At 41.7% G+C, this 22,714-nt stretch overlaps 1 protein-coding gene across 1 annotated transcript in view; it reads right to left on the reverse strand.

Moving 5' to 3' along the window:
* Positions 1-22,714, reverse strand: part of LOC139712863 (uncharacterized) — a 107,242-nt gene that overhangs the window by 18,531 nt on the left and 65,997 nt on the right. Inside the window, exons 4-8 of the mRNA XM_071624645.1 lie at positions 18,514-18,582; positions 14,539-14,714; positions 11,186-11,348; positions 9,222-10,578; positions 7,634-7,932 (exon numbers count right to left, since the gene is read on the reverse strand). Of these exons, the coding sequence (XP_071480746.1) occupies positions 7,634-7,932; positions 9,222-10,578; positions 11,186-11,348; positions 14,539-14,714; positions 18,514-18,582 (2,064 nt within the window). The remainder of the gene's footprint in view (positions 1-7,633; positions 7,933-9,221; positions 10,579-11,185; positions 11,349-14,538; positions 14,715-18,513; positions 18,583-22,714) is intronic.

The raw sequence follows: 22,714 nt of genomic DNA on the forward strand, positions 1-22,714 counted from the left end.
AAAGAGAAAGGTCATTTGTACCAACGTGCCCATGAGCTAATTACGAACTGGCTTATTGCCTGCAGAAATAGATATCATGCTAATGAATAAATTAGAAAATCAGCCTGAAGGAAGGCTAAGCTCAATCTGGCTGAGCCCCACATATCCAGCTGTCTGCTATGGCTATCAAATCCCAATATCCCCACGCCACACGTGCTGTTTGCGTTACGCTGACAAGTGCAGGAAGTCGTTGAGGGATGGCCAGTTGCCGCCGACAACGTAATTTGTCTATATTGGAATCCGACTTTGATTGCCGTAGCTCCAACTTAGTATACACACTGTACTACATGGGGAGGCCCTCTAATTTGGTTGTTTGGGTTTTTATTTCTCTCTTTAAACCACTTTACTTGATAGGGATGTATCGTTCTGTGCTCTGTGCTGAAAACGATAACTGAACACTTTCTAATATATCTGCATGAAGGGCTCGCTTTCTGTGCCAGGGACTTGAGACAGTGTGTACAATCCTATGGGTCTTGCTGTTGCTGTTGATGTTGATGTTGCTGTTGTTGTTTTTGCTGTAGATGTTGTTGTTGCTGTTGCTGTTCTTGTTGCTGTTGATGTTGTTGCTGTTGATATTGCTGTTGTTATTGCTATTGTTGCTGTTGATGTTGTTGTTACTGTTGTTGTTTTTGCTGTTGATGTTGTTGCTGTTGATATTGCTGTTAATGTTGTTGCTGTTGATATTGCTGTTGTTGTTGCTATTGTTGCTGTTAATGTTGTTGTTGATGTTGCTGTTGTTGTTGCTGTTGATGTTGTTGCTGTTGATGTCGCTGTCATTGTTGTTATTGTTGCTGTTGATGTTGTTGTTGTTGTTTTAAGTGGCACTCAAAGTACATAAAGGGTAAAGACACAGCTCTACTAAGTGCTCCATAGCGGATACAAACAGTGAGAGTACACACGATAGATTGGTGTGGAGGGGCAGGTAGACAAGTGAATTTGATGCACTTTACCTTAGTCAGCTGTATCTGGAAAGTAACCACACATATGGCATTTCCCAATGAAAATCAATAAACTGTGCTTGATTTCAAAGCAAAGCCACAAGGTATGTATTGAGATCTAGAGAGGATTGAAATTTACAGACTTAATTCTCGGAATTCTTTTCAGCTGATTACACACTCCATCCAACAAAATAGAGGGGTCAGGATAATTAATTTATTGAAGATAGTAAGTTGAGCTTTGTCATGAAACCGACTCAATTCTCCCAACAATCTTTCTGACGCAGGAAAATCTCTCACAGGGTGTTCAGACGCAAAAATTTTACACTAGAACTGTATAGCTATAATACCAAAACGGTATAGCTATAGCTATACGATGAATTCAAAAGTCTGAACGCTGACTAATGAAACGACGTATAACGAAAGGACGTATAGCGAAACGACGGTCAGAGCATCGTTTCGAACTAGAACACGATGAGCCTTTCAGGAATCAGCATTATATCATGTCCATTGTGCGTCTGAACATATGGCGACCAAAGAACTGTTTAACTGGGAGGGGCTTAATGGGAGCGCGCACAATAGATGACCCTATACCTGTCACTCATGACCATAACAACATGCGCAGTGAGAAACCTCACATCTTTATATACGATGTTTTCCAGAACGGTCGAGATTAACGTCTAAACAGTCTGTCTGTTGCACGATGATTCTTTATACGTCGTTTCTTTATCAAGTTTTGGTATAAACTAGCTTGCGTCTGAACAGGGGGTTAAAAAGCAAAGGGAGAGAGAGAAAAAAAAGGGTCGCTCAGAAAGCCCCAACTTGTCAAGTTTCAAGGGCAAGTATGGGTCTGCTTTAGTAATATCAGATTTACCAGTTTCCCAGTATCCTGTGTTTTGCACCTTGACGAGAATCCCAAATGGACAAAAACGACAATGTAGACACCAAGTAGGGCTGTCAGATTCTCCTGAATCTTAAAAGAGGGTAGGAAAAAAAAAACTATGTACAAACAGAAAGAGAACCTTGTACAAGCAGGGGGAGTGACCCGGAGTTCTGGGTAGAAATCACAATTTGTTGTGTTTCAAGGCTGGCACTGGTAGAACATATGCAACCAGATGTGATGAATTTGCCAGTTTGAGAGCAGACATCTCCCAAAATTATTTCATACGATACTTTCTCGATGGCATGCGGTGTTGAGAAATAGAGAACAAGGAAATTATGTACATACAGTAACTGCATGCATAAAAGACTTTCTTCAGGTAAATTGTAGAATTCATACTAAATAAACTGTAACTGTCAATAGTTTTACATACAAAATTGTACCTAAAGCAATGTTGAGATGATCGTTTATTTCAATTAAAGAACACACCATGTACTCTTGATTCTTCACTCAGCCTTCAACATTGTACTGTATATGCCGAATATTTCGCTAGGTTTTTATTTTCGCGAATTTCGTGAGTCAGGTGCTATTCGCGAAATCAAAGACAAGCAAAAATAATGACTATGATCCCGATATGAACGTGACGCGCATATCTACATTTCTCTGTTTAGTATACAGTACTGTACAATCATGAATTTAATCACTTGCAAAATCGTCGAGAAGTCCCGATTTGCGACAATTTAGACTCGCTAAATATATGGTGTATACAGTATCGTATGTTGAACACCTGGCTAGAACCATGCGAGTATGAAGCATCCAATAGCAGCCATTCTCACTGCTCTTCTCAAACCCTCGACTGGCACGGGTCAATAATCTAAATCTAATCAGAAGCGATAATTTTCCCCCCTACCCCACGACTAATACTGGTCCCTCTTGTAGTCACATTAAAGGTCCTGTTTACCTTTGGGAACAGGGATTAAAAAAATTTTCAAGATATGACATTTAATGCATATGTGTAGGTCTGTTGTACCACAAAACATTCTACCATACACGTGACTATTGTATAAAATTTTCACGATAAAGCGTCAAATATAAGGAGATATCTGTATTTTTCTCAATAAACAGTGACTGTAGATGGTTTAGTCTAGAAACATCCTATACATGTACCTATATTGTTTACATTTTGTATATTTAACAATACCTAAAAGCGATTTTAACACTTCAAATTTACAGTGGTTGTTTCCATCCCAAACTCACCTTTTACAACTCTTTTGAAGCACTAATGCTGGGTTTTTGTTTCATCTGCAAATGGTAAATTATGCCTTTAATGTTGCCCCGTTCCCTCACAAACCTCACTGCGAGCTCCTCTTGTGAACATTGCATGTGAAATGAGAGTCACACCACAGGGTCCACTGGGGCTACGTTTAATATTAACTCGTTTTAAAAAAAGAAACAAAAAAAAGAGACAGACAAGTTAGATAGGAGTGTGTGGTTTGTAAATTAGAATTGAGTTTCATGGCAGGCCAGTCGTTTGGGGAGGGAGGGAGGGAGGGAGGTTGGTTTATTGCCACTTGGTCTACTATCAGATGGTCTATTTCCCAATTCACCTAATATCACTGCGGCTTAACTCATTTGTCTATTATCAATTTCGTCTAACGCCCGTTTGGTCTAATCCCTACTTGGTCTAATGCCCAGTTTTGGCTAATCATCGTTTTGTCTAATGACCAGATGGTCTAATTGTAATCTTGTCTCCTTGGATTTTTCCCACTTTGTCTAATAGAATGTGGGTATTAGACGAAATGGGCATAGCCCATCTGGAAGTAGACCAACCGGTAATGAGGCTAAGTGGCAATTGGACTAAATGGTCATTAGACGAACTGGTTGTAAACGAAATGGGATTAGACCATGTGGGTTGAGACTGAATGGCTATTAGACGAAGTGGGAGTAGACCAAATGATAGGTCACCAGGAGGTGGGGGGGGGGGGGAAGGGGAGAGGGAGGGGAGAGTGAGGGGGAGAGGGAGGGGGGCAGGGGTACCCTCCTGTCTGAGATTCTGAGAAGAGGGCGTGTACTTGGGGACCCCAGACTTCCAGCTCTGCATGGCAGAAATGATAGATCACCGGGAGGTCGAGGGGGAGGGGGAAGGGGAGAGGGAGGGGGAGAGGGAGGGGGAGAGGGAGGGGGAGAGGGAGGGGGGCAGGGGTACCCTCCTGTCTGAGATTCTGAGAAGAGGGCGTGTACTTGGGGACCCCAGACTTCCAGCTCTGCATGGCAGACACAAGAAAGATGAACCTGCCATGCCACATTGTAATGGCTGCATACATGTACCTTGACTTTGGCTCTCTTTTCAAGGACAAGTCCACCTTTTTATGCATAAGGGTTGAGAGAATGCAGCAATATCAGCAGCATACATCAGTAAAAGTTTGAGGAAAATTGGACATTCTGTTCAAAAGTTATGAATTTTTGAAGATTCAGTGATGCCATCGCTAGATGAAAAGACTACTTGTGATGTCATATGCGTAGAATGATATAAGGAAAATACAAAGAGAATTCAACATACTTTCACTTTTTTGCAAAGTAATAGAGCACTTGATTTGCCTTTTCCAGAAGGCAGGGGGAATAACATTACCCTTAATAGCACATGTCAGTAGTTGAGTCAAGGGTATATATACGTACATTTTTCAAAAAATGAAATTTTGTGTTATTCTCTTTTTTTTCCTGATTATCATTCTATGCATGTGACATCATACACTGATCTTCTCATCCAGCAGTGACTCTGCAGAAACTGTAAAAATTCATAACTTTTGAATGGATTGTCTAATTTTCCACAAAACTTTCACTGATGTATTCTACTAATACATGTATTGCTGCATTCTCTCAACCCTCATGTATATGAAGGTGAACCTGTCATCTAACCCTCTGCATGCTGCAATGATTTCTTGTTAATAGGTGTACGTGTAAAATTTGGGCACATTGGACTGGAATTGACCATTACTGACGAGTGTACGCTTAGATGCACATATTCACTGACAGGTGCTATTTATGGTTTCGAACACTTGGAGAGTTTGTTCGCAAAAACTGATAACTCCATATTTGCCAAATGGAGATATTTGCGATTAAAGGTCAAGAAAAATAAGGAGAATAATAAGAAAATTTTTGCTTCTTTTGACCATAACTTCAAAAATGGATCTTTACAGGTAGTGACCAATATATCATTTAAAAGGTATTATATTGTACTTTTTGACGGAGACCGTACTTCAAACTCTTCAAAAATGGACTTATCGGCTTTTGCAAACAAACTCTTCACTTACAGACAGACTTATCGACTAATGCCTTATCCAGCATTAACTACATTATTATCTTGGGCAAGGTGCAATTCCCTCACATGTTGGCTGCCTGGAGCAGACAGAACCTAACTATACGGCCTGCCCAGTGGGGAGACTGATCTAAATATCATACGCCACGTGCCATCCTGCACACACACACACACGTACACGGCTGCACGTCCGTATGTTATTGCAGTTGGCACTGATGCGACGCTGCTCCCTCGCACAATTATGAAAACAATGGAGCGTGGCCCCGGACGCAGGCTCACGTCACAGAGGCAGACGCAGAAACGCCTTGGTGAACACATTCCCCCGAGGGGGTCCCGCTTCACTTGTAAACCTAAACATTTGTCTCACGTCATCATGGCACCTAAGAATCTGTATGCAAACTGTTTTCCTTTTTCACAAATTTCCAGGATCGATTTCCTTGAGAGAGAGAGAAAAAAAAGTGAAGCTCTTTGATTTTATCTCAGCCACACATGCTGTATACTAAACTGGGACTTATTTCTTTCAACAAAGGAATGTGCATTCCAAGGCATGAATACTGAATGCATTTCAATCAAATTTTTCAAAATCGTTTTCAACCTAGTGCTGAACTATAGACTTTTCAAAACATGGATTAATCTTTTCATGAGAAAATCTACTTAGAACAGGCAAGCATTTAAAGTGTTTACACATAATTGTACAATGCTGCATGAAAGGCTTCTGTGTATTTTTGGTTGAAAAGAATTCACATGTATACATCTGTGCACTACAATGTTCACTATATATAAATTATTTTGTGGTTTTGGTTTGTTTTGTTGTATTTTTGGTTTGTTTTCGAACAGGTAGCATTGATAAATGGTGTTCTAACACATCAATTCTAATAATACACAGTATACTAGCATGTTTGGTTCATTCACTGAAGTGCACTACAATGTGTGTGTTATAGTTTATTCTTGTGCATCCCTACACAGGAAAATCATTTCCATTTCAGAGTCATGAAAAGAAAAAGTTTTTTTTTTTTTTCTTTCTTTTTTTTTTTTTTTTTTTGGGGGGGGGGGGAGATTATCTGTTCATTAATTGGAATACAGCACAAGAAATGTGGTCACCACAACAATGTTCAGGTGGCAGGAGGTTGCCAAGTTTAGTGAATTTGCTGACATTCATACAGCTTAGTCTTCTTTAAATATTTATTTGATTTTGCTCAAATTTTGTGAGGTGATACATGACTTTTTTAACACTGCTTCAATACACAACATTTTTTTCTTTGTTTTAATGGGGAACCTATTCTAAAGGCTGAAACATTAGCCATGGTATGTGTTCTCAGCGGAAACAGATGCAGGAAAAAATTGCTAACGAATGAGAGAGATAGAAAAGAAAGACAGAAAGAAAGAAAGAAAGAAAGAAAGAAAGAAAGAAAGAAAGAAAGAAAGAGAGGGAAAGAGAGAGAGAGAGAGAGAGAGAGAGAGAGGGAGCGAGCAAGTGGCTATGTTTTAACAGCCTGAAGGCGAGAGAGAAAAAAAAAATGTCCATGATGGCAGAGCAATCGATGAAAAGCCCTGAGCACAAATGAAACGCGAAAGGTCAGGAGCATTTATGCATTTGTGCGACGGCAGTCTCGTAAAGATCCAGACTGAAATTGCGAAAAGAGCCCCGGGAAAATTTCCCGGGCAAAATGGATAGTAATTCACTTTGATTTCATCATGAACGGCAAGCACGCACTTCTGTCACCAGACATGATACACATGATTTATGAGATTGTCTGAACAGGTTACACAGAGATGAACGAAAAAGGGGTACAACACATAAATCACGCAGCAACAACGAGACAACACAAGTATGGAGTGGAGAGGGATCAGGTGGGTGGCTTACCACAGTGTTGCTGCAACAAGCCTTGCCATCTTATTTCCACATTTGTTACCCTAATGCTTTCCTTTTAGGGTGCAGTTTTTTCTGACAAATTTCTGCTTTCTGTTTGGATGAAAGAGCAATTAGCCGGGAACTTTTTTTTCTTTTTTAATAATGTTCATGAGTGCAAAGCGAATCCAAAAAACATAGAAAAAAAATTTTTGCTGATTTGATGAAGTGGTTAGCTTTGGAAGCCAATGACAATTTGATGATTGCTGTTAGCTTTTGGTGATGCTGTGGCGGAACACGAGCTTCTTATTGTACCAAAGGCGGATTCTGATAACAATTTGCCGGTTGAATTTGTTTCAGAAAAGTGCTGAATTAAACAGGGGGTTGGCACATAACATTCTAAAATGAATGAAGTTCATTATGGATGAAGAAATAGAAGTTGAATATAAAGTGCACACTACATTCAGCAAATATGAATACTATAGAGATTGCTAGAGGAGCAGAATGAAGTCCAGATGGAGATAAAAGTATTGAGGAATCGCATATTAGGGCGGGGCAAGAAAAGGCTGCTGCAGAGACACACACTGGGCGTGGCAAGGGCGCACTCCACCCACCTTAACCTCTTCCGGAACAATGGAGGGCATGTCGTCCGGCATTACCAGGGAGATGGGGCGCTGGTCCTGCACCGAGATGCTCCGCTCGAAGGCGTTGTTCTGGAGGAGGGTGATGCCGCCGGTGCCCGAGCCGGCGCTGCTCCGATGGACCCCCCGTTGGAGGGAGGCGTGCACGGTCTCCAACGCCGGGCTCTCCATGTGGTGGTGAGGGGCGTCGTGGGGTGTCGGCGAGGGGGGCGAGCCGGGCGTGTTCATGGGGCTGCTCTCCAGGGTGACGGAGGCGTCGCGGGATGAGCTCTCTGCAGCAAAACAATGAAGACAACTCGCAAGACTGAACCCCTACAAATAAACTTTGCTGAAAACATCGTTGATCCCTCTACTCCCTAGCAATTCCAAGCAATGTCAGAATCTCCTCCCCAAAAGAAGAGGTCTATTTTGCAGAAAAATTAGCATGGGTTTAGGCAAACTTACGTTTATTCTTCTTGGTGATTTAAGAGTTTAGTAAAGTTGATGGAAGAGCCCTATAAACAGTGCAAAAAGAACACTGTCACATACTGCATCCTACACGCACATATAAACATATATGCAAGCACACAACTAAAAAGGTTCTGAGCTGCTCAGTGATTTTGTAGAGGGTAGCAATCAAAGTCATTCACAGGCTAAAGGGTTGAGACTGGTCTTTGGAAGATCAGGCTGTATGTTATCTTTGATTTCAAACATCCAAGCCAACTACACATATTATCATGCTGTTATCCATGTTCATTGAGTTTGTTATCATCTACATATCTGGAAGTTTTTATGATGTCTAGTGATCTTACATGTATCTCATACGTCACTCACAACCCCCAAATCTACATGTGTCCAACCATTTTTGTATTTTCAAAACCCTCAGCCAAACTAGAATACTTCAAGCCTCACATACTCGGAACTCTCTCATAACGTCTCCGCACATGAAGTAAACATATAGGAAAGAGTTGAACAACCAGTGACTTAGATGCAATCGAGCCATAGACAGCAAATTACTACATTGCATGCATATTATTTACATTTCAACAATGATCCTCAAAGCACACTTTGATGAATCAAGAAAGAAGATGTGTTACTGAACAAACACATAAATCTTTAAAAAAATGAGCACATTGAGATTGACGTCTCATGACAAGTTGCTCAATAAACACATCAATCAAAATGACTATGAAATGAAGAATAATGAGTTACAACTGTCTGTTTTTGTTTGTTTTTTTGTTTGTTTGTTTTTGTAACGCATTTAACCTGAACACCCTAATCTCACATATAGACAGGTTGTGCTCTGTTATTTTCCCTTGAATCTTCCTGCAAACCAAAGAGATGTCAAAGACAAACAAAAAAAGTGAGGCTGCATGCTGCACTGGTCCAACGGTCCAGACCAATGAAAATCACTGTCGGATGAAAAACTTTTTTTCTGGAATGGACCAGTAAAAAATGGGGAAAAAACAAACAAACAAACTGGGTACCTACTGGGCCAACAGGGACAGATTGGACCAGTAGGAAAAAATGAGTTAGTGTGCAGCCTTGCTAAAGGCACAGATGGTCTGTATCCCATACGTACCCTCTGAGTCGAAGCTCTTGTTGAGTCTGATGCCTGCCTTGGCCAGCTGCTCGTGCTGGTCAAGTGCCTCCAGGCTGTAGCTCCTGTTCTCCTGCTCCCCGTTGATGCGACTGATGGGCGACCCCGAGTGGAGGTTCCGGTGCAGCTTGATCTCGATGTCCTGAGTGCCGCTCAATCGGTCCATCTCCCTCAGCACGTGTCTCTGCTCCTCCTCCTTCTCCCGCTGCGCAATAAACTCCAGATTGGCGTAGATGGGGTCACCTGGCAGAATCTCGTCCATGTCTGTCGAGAGCTGAGGCGGGAGGTTGTTGTTCGGCGGATGCATCGCCATGACGGCGGGCGAGTGCCGGTGCGACATGGCCTGCTCCTCCTGCGACGGGGGACCGACGTGGACGTAGGTCGGTCCGTTGAGGTCCTCGGACGACTGGGACCGCTGCGAGTCGGAGGTGACCGGCCGGTTGGACGAGTCCGAGTGGTGGGAGGAGATGGAGGTTTGGGAGTTCTGCGACAGCTGGCTGTCTGAATGTTTATGCACAATGTGGTCACCGCGCTGGTCCCCGTAACCTCCCGGGCCGTAGCCCGGCACTAGGTGCCGCTCCTTGGTGCCGGGATACTGCGAAGAGGAGTCCAGACTAGATGATGAGTCGGGCGTGGCGGTGCGGTTGAAGTTGGAGCCTGGCGGGGAGAAGGAGGAGTCCATGGGGCTAACCAGGCGGGGACTGTCCATGTCCCGACCGTGGTAGTTGTGGCCGAACCCAGGCAGGTTGGGCGGCTGCGTTTGGATCTGAGGGGGCAGTTGAGATCGTGGCTGGCCAAAGAAGTGCAGACGCTCCCCGGATTGCGAATGGGGGAGGTTTGCGTTCGGACTCTGCGGTCCGGAAATAGTTCTCTGCATCGCCGCGGTAACGCCCATCTTGGGCATCTGCTTCTTCTTCTTGCTGCGGGGTGAGGGCGCCGTCCTATGCCGCTCCTCGCCCTGGCTAGCAGTGGAGATCTGACTGTCGGAGCGTTCGTGGTGGTGCGGGACGCTGCATTGCATCTCGAGGGACCGCCGCCTCTGTGGGGCATAGCCCTCCGTGGACTGGTGCGAGGATTGCGACGCCCGGCTGTCCGGGCGGTGGCGCTCTTGCGAGTGGTCCGAGCCCTGCGAGAGGTTCCCACCCGACCCGTCCTTCTGCATCATCTCGTGGATGGCGTGCCCGGCCGAGCGTCCGATGGAGCTCGCGTCGTAGCGCTCCCGCCCGTGGGACTGGTAGCGGCCAAAGTTGGCCGGGTGCCCCTGCAAGTCGCCGCGCACTTTTGAGATGTCCATGGGCTCGCTGTCGGACCGCATCCTGCCTTGGTGAGCATACGGGACCTGCAGGAGACAGAAGAAAAATGCAATGGCCCTAACAAACTGGACACAATATTTGCAGTACTCTTGCAAATGGGCAGAAACGGTTGGAGAGTAGTCTTGCTTGACTGGACATACTAACAAGAAACTCGTCATGGTAGTCTGATGAGGCTTGTCTTATCTCGTGACTGTCTCCCTCGCTTGGCTTTCACGCTCCACTAACTCTCATCAACACTGCCTGAGGAATGTGTACTCTTGGCAATGCTAAATTGCAAAGCCACATGTTTTACCCTTCTACTAATAACGACATAAGTACAGTGCAGACACGTACACACGTACATTAATAAATGGCATTCTTTAAAAGGATAACTGTACTAGTACGACATAACCTGAGCATAATGAATGTTATCCTTGTTTCCTAACGTGGTAAGGTCTCATTCCTACCTTGAATGTGTATGTTTGGGTGTACACTCACAGGAACTGGATGTTTGACTCTGTGCTTGTGAGTGAGTTTGAAAGTATCAGATTATTTTCTCTTAACCCACATATCACCACAGGTTCAATATGCCTTTGACATTCAATCAAACTGATGTCCATTGATACTGTCAGGGTTAATTCAGCATGGCCGTACCTGCGGCAGTGGCTGCTGCATGCCGGGCGGAAGGGGCATCCCCGACACATCGTGGATGTATCTCTGCTGGTGCTGCGACCTCTGACCCCGGGGTGACCCGTGCATGACCCCCTGGTGGTGGTAGCCCATACTGTGGGCAGTGGCAAGTTCATTGAATCGAGATCTGAAGTGAGGAGACAAACAAAAATATGTTCACCAATTAGGATTTAACCCGTTGAGGACGAGCTGATTTTGCTCCAAAACGCATAATATCCCATAGACACTTGCCTGAATATACTCAGGACTTGTCCTCAGCAAGTTAAGGTAGAAGACAGGCCCAGGGAGAACAGTACATTGTAATATTACAAATCACTCTAACCATATATCATTGTACATGCCCGGTACACATCGTGTAGACCAGTAACACATCTATGATATAATATGTAATATTCTTTTTTTATTTTTACATTCAATGCATGAAGGTTGAAATACAGTTGAACCTCTCGTATCCGGACAAGTCGGGACCAGGGCTCACCCGGATAAGGGATTTGGCCGGATACAGGAGACTCAATGCTTTAATGTACATATACATACACATGTACTGATGTAGCCCATTGTAGTACAACTGTACCACATGTAGTAATGTGTATACTGCAACCTTGTCATTGTTACACTCAGTAACAGACCCCAAAATAGAGGTTCGTGTTTGCAAGAATGAAATCATTTTCTTGTATAAATTCTTGGGATGATTTACCTAAATGATTATTAAGAAATGTATCAAGTATATGTAATTCATGTGTGTTTGTGTAGGAGTTCTCAAGGAGTTGGGAATCCCCCTTTCCTCCCGTAATTATTTTTCTTTTTAAATCACGGCGAGATTGCGTCCGTATAATAGAGAGATCCGGATAAAGGGAGGCCGGATAAGAGAGGTTCAACTGTAATGACATTTTTGTCACCTCCAGTTCTTTTTTCAGAAGCCATTCACACAAAATTGCCAGCAGGGCTTTCAGAAGAAAGCAGGATGGACTGATTTCTACATCCCATTGCAGATCATATGTGACCGTGCACCTCAAAACGAACATAAAGTCGCACACTCTGATTTTGCGTGAGGACTGAAAATAAATGAAATGGGTCAACCTAGCCGAACTTGACTTTTTCATGATTTTCTGAAAGAGCGGGTCTTCTTTCACATTATGTTAAAATTTGGTATCATAAAACGGGCAGGAAAGGGTGGTTTTTTTTAGCAGTTTATCTCGAACATTTTTGGTAGAATAGTGTGATTAGGTGTGTCTTTAGAATCCCTTTTTCATTTCTGAAAAACCTTGTCCACACTCTTCACTTCTGACTCTAATAACTTTTGAAAGGATAGTGCTACTGCTTTGAAAGTTGGCATTAATTATGGACAGAATGTGTTAATGAGGCATGCTTAATTTCAGTGTAATTTGATAATCCCTTCATTGTTGTTACTCTGGTGGTTTACTTCGTGTTTTTTTGTCCCATTCATCGCACAGCCAGCACGGTTTGGTAAAGCGCTTGAATAGACACTGTACTTCAGAGCCTCTTTTCTCAGTTCACACTTTTCCTGTGTTTGTGCTTTCTTTCCAATATTTAGATAGGTTAGAAGAGTCCATTTGATTTGAGTTATATATCATTTTAAAGCTTAAAGTCTGCTCTTTCAGAATATGGTCTTAACTAAAAATTCATGTCTGGCGCCTTTTTTTTGTTTTGAGGTGCAGGGTCACATATGGTGTGGGTGATCACTTTCATTTTTGTGTGCGTCCATTAACACACAAAGATTTTGACATACTGTATACGCTATAATTTTCGCGTACATAAATTTTCGCGAATTGGCGCTGTCACACATTTTCGCGAGTGGTTAAATTCGCAATTGGGGGACCAGAGAAAATATGAAGTAGCACAGAAAGTGTGAATTTTCAACTTACTAGCAAATAAGAATGATACTAATTATACACTGCATGGAAAAGACTTGCCAAACTCTGCGAACTAGTAAGTTAGAATTCAACATTTTTGAAGTGGTTAAGTCCATCGCGCTAGATTTCTGACGAGTGGTCCCCTAGATTTCTGACGAGTGGTCCCCTTCCGATAATGGATTGGCTCTCTAAATACAGTATTCGTACGTAGACGTGGACGTGCGTAAACAAGCTTAGCCAGTATGGTCTGTTCGGTAAGCCGTGACATGGTATACTAGTACTGAAATGTTCGTATCATCAAGGCAAGGGATTCATTTTGGAAGGTAATATTTTCGCGTGTTGTGAATTTCGTGAATAGCTCCCGACTCGCGAAATTCGCGAAAATAAAACCCCAGCGAAATATATAGCGTATACAGTATATTCTAATTTCAGATTTGCAAGAACAAGACTCTACACACACACAGCCCACTGAAACTCAGACATGTACACTGTAAGTAACCTGTTTGCTGTAGTTCTTGCCTCAGTGAATCTTGGAAATGGGAAGGATGTACCCAAAGCATTTCCTCCTCATTTCCAACATTCCAGCACAAGTCTCCTTCTGTTTTTACTATGTGGCACAATGCATCTGGATGATACCACTTGCAAACTTTTGCTAGTCACCTGGGGTGAACCATGAGGGGTCCGCATCGTTTGACCGTGTTCTTTACAATTTATACCACTTCACCGAGTTTGCACCCTGCTGTTTGCAAGAAAATGAAGAGGAATCTTTTACTTGCATGTGTTGAGTCACAAGTCCCTCACACACAGGATCTCCATTTTTAATGTCATATCCACGGGATAGTCCAGCATAGGTGACATCGAGGCCCTGTTTCACTAACATGGGGACTACTTTGATGATAGGAGTACAAATAATTGTTTGTCTCGCGAAGAAAATTGTAGGTGAGGTGGACAACATTTCACTCGCTACTGCTGTGCTTCGTCAGGTACAATGAAACACAACAGTGCATCCACGCAGGTTATAGTTAACCTGAGTTATCAACCTGACGAAGCTCAGTCACAGCCGGCGAAACTTTGTACACCCCACCAACGATTTTCTTCGCGAGACAAATGATTATTTGTACCCCTATCATCATAGAACTCACCGCGATGGTCACCATCTTCTCAAGTTTTGCACAGGAACTACTGTACAATTGGGCCAAACGGTGAATTCAAAGTTGGGAAAGATTCAGTTCAAATTTAGGATACCTAGACATTCAAAATATATTCTAAAATGTGGCAAGGTGGGTGAAGACACATGTATTGTTCTCAAATGGCTTAATAGTGAAATATTTCTGGACTTCTTAGGACTGATCCCGAAATTGTTCCTGAGATCAGTTGAATTAAAATTAGGATTGACTTTTTTTTGGCATAATAGTGAAACAGCCCTACAGTTTTATGTCTCACCTCTCCACCTGTTCTGACGCCCGACGCTGCCTCACCGGCTGGGGCACCACGTCGGCCTGCCCATCGCCCTCCTTCCGCTCGATGTCGTGCTGCTGCCGGTGGTGATGATGGTGGTGGTGGTGGTGGTGATGACGAGGGTGCCGATTGTCCTCGCGATGACGGTGGCGATGTCGCTGCTGCAGGACAACAGACATCACCGATTTGATTTGTATTCATGGGGCACACAAAATTAAAGATTTTGAAAAATTAACACCCATTACAACTAGTACACTTTATTTAAGAGATGCTAAACTTCACATCATTCACTATTCACACATTTAAGGGGTATGCGCAATTGATATTAAAATACATTATGTAGAGTTCACATTTATACATGTTTTTATGGGATGCAAAAATTGGTGCCCTACCGAATGACTATAGAGTCATCTACTGCTTGTACAAGGTATTCATACAGAAATAGCATCTGAGAATAAAATTTATTGTATTAAAGCAAAGACTCTTTAGTTTTTGTTTTGCAACAGTAGCTCAATATTAATTTTTACAGCAAATTCACACTAATATGTTATACAAACTGTACTGTAATTACAATGTATACCATACAAACTGTATCTCCATAATAACAAGGCAAAAACATTGTAATGAAATCATCACTAAACTTGCATTTGTTGATATTCAAAGGTAATAACAATAATTGTACATGACAGTGTCATCTGCTTTCCCATCACAGTTTGTTCGCTTGCTTACAGCCGTATGTAATTTGAACAACAGAACATGACCTATGAGATACAAATTTGTGTCTCATGTTATTTCAGATGGGTACCCTATCTTGCTTCTGGCTGAAATGCAGTGCTGTGTACTGAGCACTGGGATCAATACTCTCAGCAGCCAATGCTCTACACAAGAAACATGGCACCACTCTACCATCTCTAACGGCGAGAATACAATGTACACATAAGCTCGCGGCACAATCTCATGGACCATTAAGCCCCTCTCAGTCAAAGAAGCAGACTGGGTGCATTGCTAAGTAGACGGCCCAGCTGCCATCTCCATTGGCTTGGAAGGGGGTGGGGGGGGGGGGGGGGGGGACAGGCAGGGACAATATTGTCTAGACGTTTTGAAAGTGTAGCTCTTTACTTTCTCAGACATGTCCATGTTGTTTATTAAGTCTCTCACTATGGTCAGCAATATGTTTATGTGCAATGTCAAGGACAGTTTGGGTTAAAATTAATATTTGAGTACTTAATATCCTGCAATAGCTTTAAATCCTTTGCGACACAGAGCAAAACAAAAACCAGTAAAATACATAAAAGATTTAATGCCTGCCATTTCTATATCTTTTTCTAACTAAACCAATTCATTTCAATCAATTCATTTTAATGGATTTTTTTTTTTTTTTTTTTTTTTTTGGGGGGGGGGGTTTATAATGGCAGAAGAATCATCTATATCCTTGTTATTGTTATCAAAATATCATTTTGAGAAGTAGTAGTGTAGCATGTTCATTATTATCAATATGATTCATATCATTATTGAATATGTACAGACATTCAATACGCTTTGTAAATATACACCAAAGAAACTCCAATATATCCTTCTAAAATATATTTAAAGCATGTGCTGTCTTCAGCCAGAGTCATAGCAGACATTTTACAGAGAAAAGGTCTGAAATTATCTTGGTTGCACCGTGGAAGTATATGATTTTTTTTTCTTCTTTTTTTTTTTGTTGTTGTCTGAACTTTCTTTCCAATGAATACTACATTTGAAACACAAATAAAACTTTGAGCTTCAAGTCTAAGGTTTCCCTCCTCACACGAGGGTCATTCTCCTGACGAATCCACCGTGATTCATCGCGAGCATCCGTTCCAAGAAGCTCGCCCTCTGGCACCGAGTGAAATTCAAACAGTGCGTTTTGCCCAGAGGCACGTGAAAGGAGCGAGCAGATGCTCGCGATTCACGTTTTCCACTTCGCGGGTTTCAGTCGAGACCCATTTGTTCTGAATGGCAGGTGATGAAACCCATCAGGGGATCAGCAAATTTTTCTGCGTCGGGTATCAAACCGTGACTTCCAACATGTATATACCAAAAGGTAAATGGGTATTCAATGATTAAATTCAACATGGAGCAAGCAGTTCATTATGTTGGTCACAAGATTTGTTTGCTTGTTGTTTTCTTTCTTTCTTTTTACTGAGTTTCACTACTTTCTGTTCTGAATGGTTAGTGAATTGTGGGTAATGAAGGTCAAAAGTTTTCACTCTTGATGTAAACTGAATTCAACTGATATAAAACCAACTTGTTAAGTTAGTCAGAAAAGGTTTTTGATTGAGACCCATTGATTTTGTTCTCGATGGTAACTGATAAAATCCATCCATGATACACAAAATTTCTGTGTTTGATATCAACCTGTGAGTTCACCAGGTACGAAATCTACAGCTTTAAGTCAGTCAAACATGTCCATTTAAACATCTAAAATGAAATGTCATGTCTTTAGTTCTGACAGGTACAATGTAGAATGTACTAGATGATGAATTTGTATAATGTTTTTCAAGTCTTCCTGTTTGATATCAAACTATGGGTTTGAACACATTTTGAGCCGACAGATAAAGTCATTCTGACAGTGTGGCTTTTTTCATTTTTTTTTTAGATAATAGTGATTTACTTTCTTCTGTTGTGATGGTACATGTATGTAAACAATTTGTAAAATATTTTCCCTGTCCAAGCAAACTGTGCTTTCACCATGTATTAAACAAACAGCTGAATAGGTCAGTCTGAATATTTTTGTTTTTGTTTTTCTTTTAATCAAGATTCACTCCATTTTGTTCTGTATGGTAGCCGAAGAAATCCACTGAGGGAGTACGTGCCTCTTAGTGTATGCTCATCAGTAACACAGGGCTGCACACTAACCCATTTTCTCTACTGGTGCGACCTTTCTGTTGGGCCAGTAGGTACCCAGTTTTTCCATTTTTTACTGGTCCATACCTGAAAAAGTTACTGGTCCGACAGTGATTTTTCCTGGTAAGGGACTGTCGGACCAGTGCCAGTGTGCAGCATTGGGTAACATTTGACTCCGGTCAAGATTCTTTGACTGTGTGTGTATTTACATAGACATCAGCAATTCAGCTGTACACAGTAAGCTACAGGGGTTCTGACTATATCCCAAGTCAGGCCAGCCTCCCACTCCGTGGCATTCCCAAGCTCAAATTCTTAAAATTTTGGTATGAAATGGGCAGGAGATCACACTGACAACAGTGATGTAGCGATGTACTAGTACTCACCGAGTGCTGCTGTTTGTGTTTGTGGGGTTAACAGGTTAACATTTTGGTATGAAAGGGGCAGGAGATCACACTGACAACAGTGATGTAGCGATGTACTAGTACTCACCGAGTGCTGCTGTTTGTGTTTGTGGGGTTAACGGGTTAACATTTTGGTATGAAAGGGGCAGGAGATCACACTGACAACAGTGATGTAGCGATGTACTCACCGAGTGCTGCTGTTTGTGTTTGTGGGGTTAACGGGTTAACATTTTGGTATGAAATGGGCAGGAGATCACACTGAAAACAGTGATGTAGCGATGTACTCACCGAGTGCTGCTGTTTGTGTTTGTGGGGTTAACGGGTTAACATTTTGGTATGAAAGGGGCAGGAGATCACACTGAAAACAGTGATGTAGCGATGTACTCACCGAGTGCTGCTGTTTGTGTTTGTGGGGTTAACGGGTTAACATTTTGGTATGAAATGGGCAGGAGATCACACTGACAACAGTGATGTAGCGATGTACTCACCGAGTGCTGCTGTTTGTGTTTGTGGGGTTAACGGGTTAACATTTTGGTATGAAATGGGCAGGAGATCACACTGACAACAGTGATGTAGCGATGTACTCACCGAGTGCTGCTGTTTGTGTTTGTGGGGTTAACGGGTTAACATTTTGGTATGAAATGGGCAGGAGATCACACTGACAACAGTGATGTAGCGATGTACTCACCGAGTGCTGCTGTTTGTGTTTGTGGGGCTCCACCTCGTCCTGCCTCGCCTCCGTGTTCAGCTTCAGGGTCTGTGGATGGAGAGAAGGAGAAGGGAGATGGAGAAAAAAGTGATGTAAAGTGACGAGGCTCTCAATTCACACATCGTTGCCATGGCAACAGGGATGCACTTAATGGCACAGGTGGTAGGGTGTTTTGGTTCAGACTCCGAGAAGATGATCCTTGACTCAAATCCTAGACATGGTTGGTTTCTGATGCCAACTTGAGCAATGCAGTGTTCCCTGCACAAAATTGTATGCGGAACTCAGTCATGACATTTTGCTTTACATACTTTTTTATATCTCATGTCAAGATGTCCCTCGTTTAAAACTCACTGTGAAATTGTATGCAGAACCCAGCCAAAAAACTTTGCTTGAATCATGTATAGAAGTCCCTTGTATACGCCTAGATGTTGGACAGGCACAATCCAACATGCACATAAGCTGCATCATAATTGTACATTTTTATGCACTGATGACTATCGATATATTGATTTATCAAAATTATTCATTTAGGTATTTATACATGTATTCTAATCTTTTTATTTAGCAATCATGCTATACTGTGCTTGAGTTGAGGTCTAGTCCACACAGTCTCGCCGATTTCAGTTTGGTTTGTTTTTCATTTATTAAAAAAAAAAGTTACAGATTGTATGCTGCTAGTATACAGCACCTTTAGAATCATCAGAAAATATGAAACTGTGCATATTGGTAAGTGTATGTTTACATTCTGCTGATGAGTGTGTGGCTTGTTAGGACCTTGCTTCTATTGAGCTGTGAGTTACAAATTGTTTTATATATTGGTAGGAGTTTAATGGTGCACAGACATTATAGGAGAGGGAGAGGGGGTTGTGAATTGTGTGTTGTATCAGCCGCCACTTAGTTTCATGCACTGAGGAGCATGGAATGAAGTAGCCTCATTCAAAGCATTTGTAATGCACTGTTGGTAGGATTAACAATCACTGGGGAAGGCAGTCAAAGCCGACTGGCAAGAGAGCCTTTATATGAGCAAATATCATCATTTATGAGGTAGTACAAAATCAAACCAGTGATCACTCCTTTTGAATTATTTTCGATTAGCCACTTCAATCAGTGGAATTGCCAGATGAGCTGATTAGTGCAAAACGTACAGTACTTGCATATTGTAAAACATGGTATTTTCGCAGCGTGAAATTTCGCGAATTGGAGCTGACCGCCTTTTTCACGGAATGAACTTTTTTGCAAAGTGCCTCTGGCATTCAATACATATATAGTGTGGACAAGAACTTTCACAAGTATTTTAATTTCGCAAATTTTGGCTCTAGCAAAATGTGCAAAATTAAAATGCACACGAACATTCCTCGTTTCACAGTATCTTCTTTGAATTGAGCTCTGCTACAGTGTACATGAAAATGTCTGAGACCTACCAAATGCCAAAATTCAGCAAGTTCAAAAGCACCAAGTTATATTGTGAGAAATTCAGATAAGTCTCCACAGAGGTCAGCATATCTTGATGGGGCTTGATTCTAGCTGGTGGCCTGGCTCCCACTGGCCCCAGCGCATGACCCTCTGCTTGCCTGGCTTCCTAAATTAATACAGGGAGAGGGCCTGAGACAAAGACTAGCTACACAGAGTAGCATCGATCGACTGCCCTGCACCACGGCAGCACTCAGTTTGTGAACTTTACTTTGCAAGGCCCTGCTGTTTAATGTCACAACATCAAAAGTAAAAAGAAAATGAAATCTACTGCCGGAAATAAGAACAGTCTCACCTGATTTAAAGGGGCAGTTTCTTCCCATCGGCATCAAAGGGGCAGTTCACCTCACATAACATTACAATTTACATGGATTTAGCCAACAAAATATGAAGATTTAATGGCAAAACACTTTGTGAAAAGTCTGAGAATAATTGGATCAGAATCCATCCATTCGAAAATTTTCAATTTCTTTATATTTTTATCAATATTAATTTATATTAATATATTTTCTTACAGTGTATTCATATGTATGTGCATGGCCAGACTTAAATGGATTATTGGAGCATTGTACTGGCAGAGCTCAAAACCAAAAGGAACGAACCATAAATCTTCAAAGAAACTGCCATTGAGGTGGCACAGTGCAGCAGTTTAACAGGGAAGCCATCACCATAACATGGCAGCAGATTCAATCGCATTCTAATTCTTAATTATCCAAGTTAGTTTCAGAACGTTAAGTGCTAATCACTGGGAAAATCACAGTGAGGACTTTATACAATGATGCCAGCAGTCATTGCAAGGCCAATTCACTCTCTGCCAAAACAAAGCATTTGGTATACAAAGTGACAGAGAAGAAGACATTACACTCTTATTAAACTTGTATGATAAAGTGTACTGTAAAAGTGGATATTTTCACGTGAGTCATTTTACACGCTCAGCCGCGTAAGATGAATTTTGCGAGTTTTTAATTCCGCAGACTCAAGACTTAACACGGCACATTTGGTACATATGATGTGCAAAAATATTCAAGAGCTCTTATTTTCGCGCTAGTTTCTGGTCGCGCAAAATGCAAAAAAATTTTTACATTAAAAACTACACATAATTGTATGAAAGTATTCTTCAAGGAGAATCATATTACAAATACTTCAAGCACCTTCTGGTGGCCTCGGGACAACAAGTTTCAGTTGCAAAGCTATTGTTACATCTTGGCAAAGTAACTGAAACATTTTGTCAGATGTTGGGTTTTGCAAGGTCAATTTCATTTGAGTTCATGACGCACCTGCTGGTTTTCACACCCCAGCATAATTTAGATTTAAGCACTGTGTCTTGAGAGACACTATCAATATTGCCGACGTGTAAACAAGACTTCAACTAATTCTCTCAAATTGTGGGCAATATATGAAAACACAGGGATAGACTATATGGAAATATTAAGGTGTTGCAGAGAATTCGGATTGTACAGAGTTAACTATTCTTCTTCCGCCATCTACCTTTTAAATGTTCCTCATTACTATCATTTTTACTGTTGTCATTTTATGATCAGCATCACTATTGGCATATTCACCATGGTTACTACAGTGTATGTCCTCATCATTATTATTGTCAGCAGTATCATTGTTCTTTTCATCATCATCTTTATTGTTATCCTCACTGTCGCTCCAATCATGATTGTCATCATTATCATCAATACCGTCCAAAGTATCCTTAAACATTTATAATCACTATCACCTTTGTCATCCTCCTCTTCTTCCTTCTCTTTCTCACCTTCCTTTTCTTCATCAGCATGATCACTGGTGTCCTTATAATATTCATCACCATTATCCTCCTCCTCCTTCTTCATTCCCTCCTCCTCTTCCTCCTCCTCCATCTCATCCCCTTCATCAGAATGATCATCAGTTTCTTTATCACAATCACCACCATCCTTCCTATTCCTCATCCTCCTCCTCCTCCTCCTCATCATCACCATCATCACTGTCATAATCATCATCATCATCATCATCATCATCATCATCATCTCTATCCTTACTGCTACTGTCCTCATTTCCATCATCATCAGTACCACCATCATCATCACCATCATCATCACCACCCTTACTTCTAGTGTCTTCGTATCCATCATCATCAGCACAAGTACCATCATTATCATCATCACCATTATCATCTTCTTCATCATCATCATCACCATCATCATCCCTATAATCACCATGATCATCATCATCATCATCACCATTATCCTTACTGCCACTGTCTTCATTTCCATCATCATCATCATCACCGCCCTTACTACTTCTGTATTCATTTCCATCATCAGTACCACCACCACCACCATCATCATCATCATCATTATCATTATCCTTACCTATCCTTCATTATGCCTTACTGCTCATTTTCATCATCATCACCATCATCACCACCATCCTAACTGGTAGTGTCCTCATTTCCATCATCATCAGTACCACCATCATCATCACCATCATCAGCAACATCCCTACTGCTAGTGCCCTCATTTTCATCATCATCAGCACCAGTACCATCATCATCATCATCATCATCATCATCATCATTATCATCATCATCATCATTATCCTTACTACTACTGTCCTCATTTCCATCATCATCACCATCCTCACTGTTAGTGTCCTCATTTTCATCATCATCAGCACCAGTACCATCATCATCATCATCATCATCATCATCATCATCATCATCATT

This window comes from Diadema antillarum, unplaced genomic scaffold, assembly GCF_040938485.1.
Source record: "Diadema antillarum isolate AM-2024a unplaced genomic scaffold, OU_Dant_1.0 seq00001870_RagTag, whole genome shotgun sequence".
Taxonomy (NCBI): domain Eukaryota; kingdom Metazoa; phylum Echinodermata; class Echinoidea; order Diadematoida; family Diadematidae; genus Diadema; species Diadema antillarum.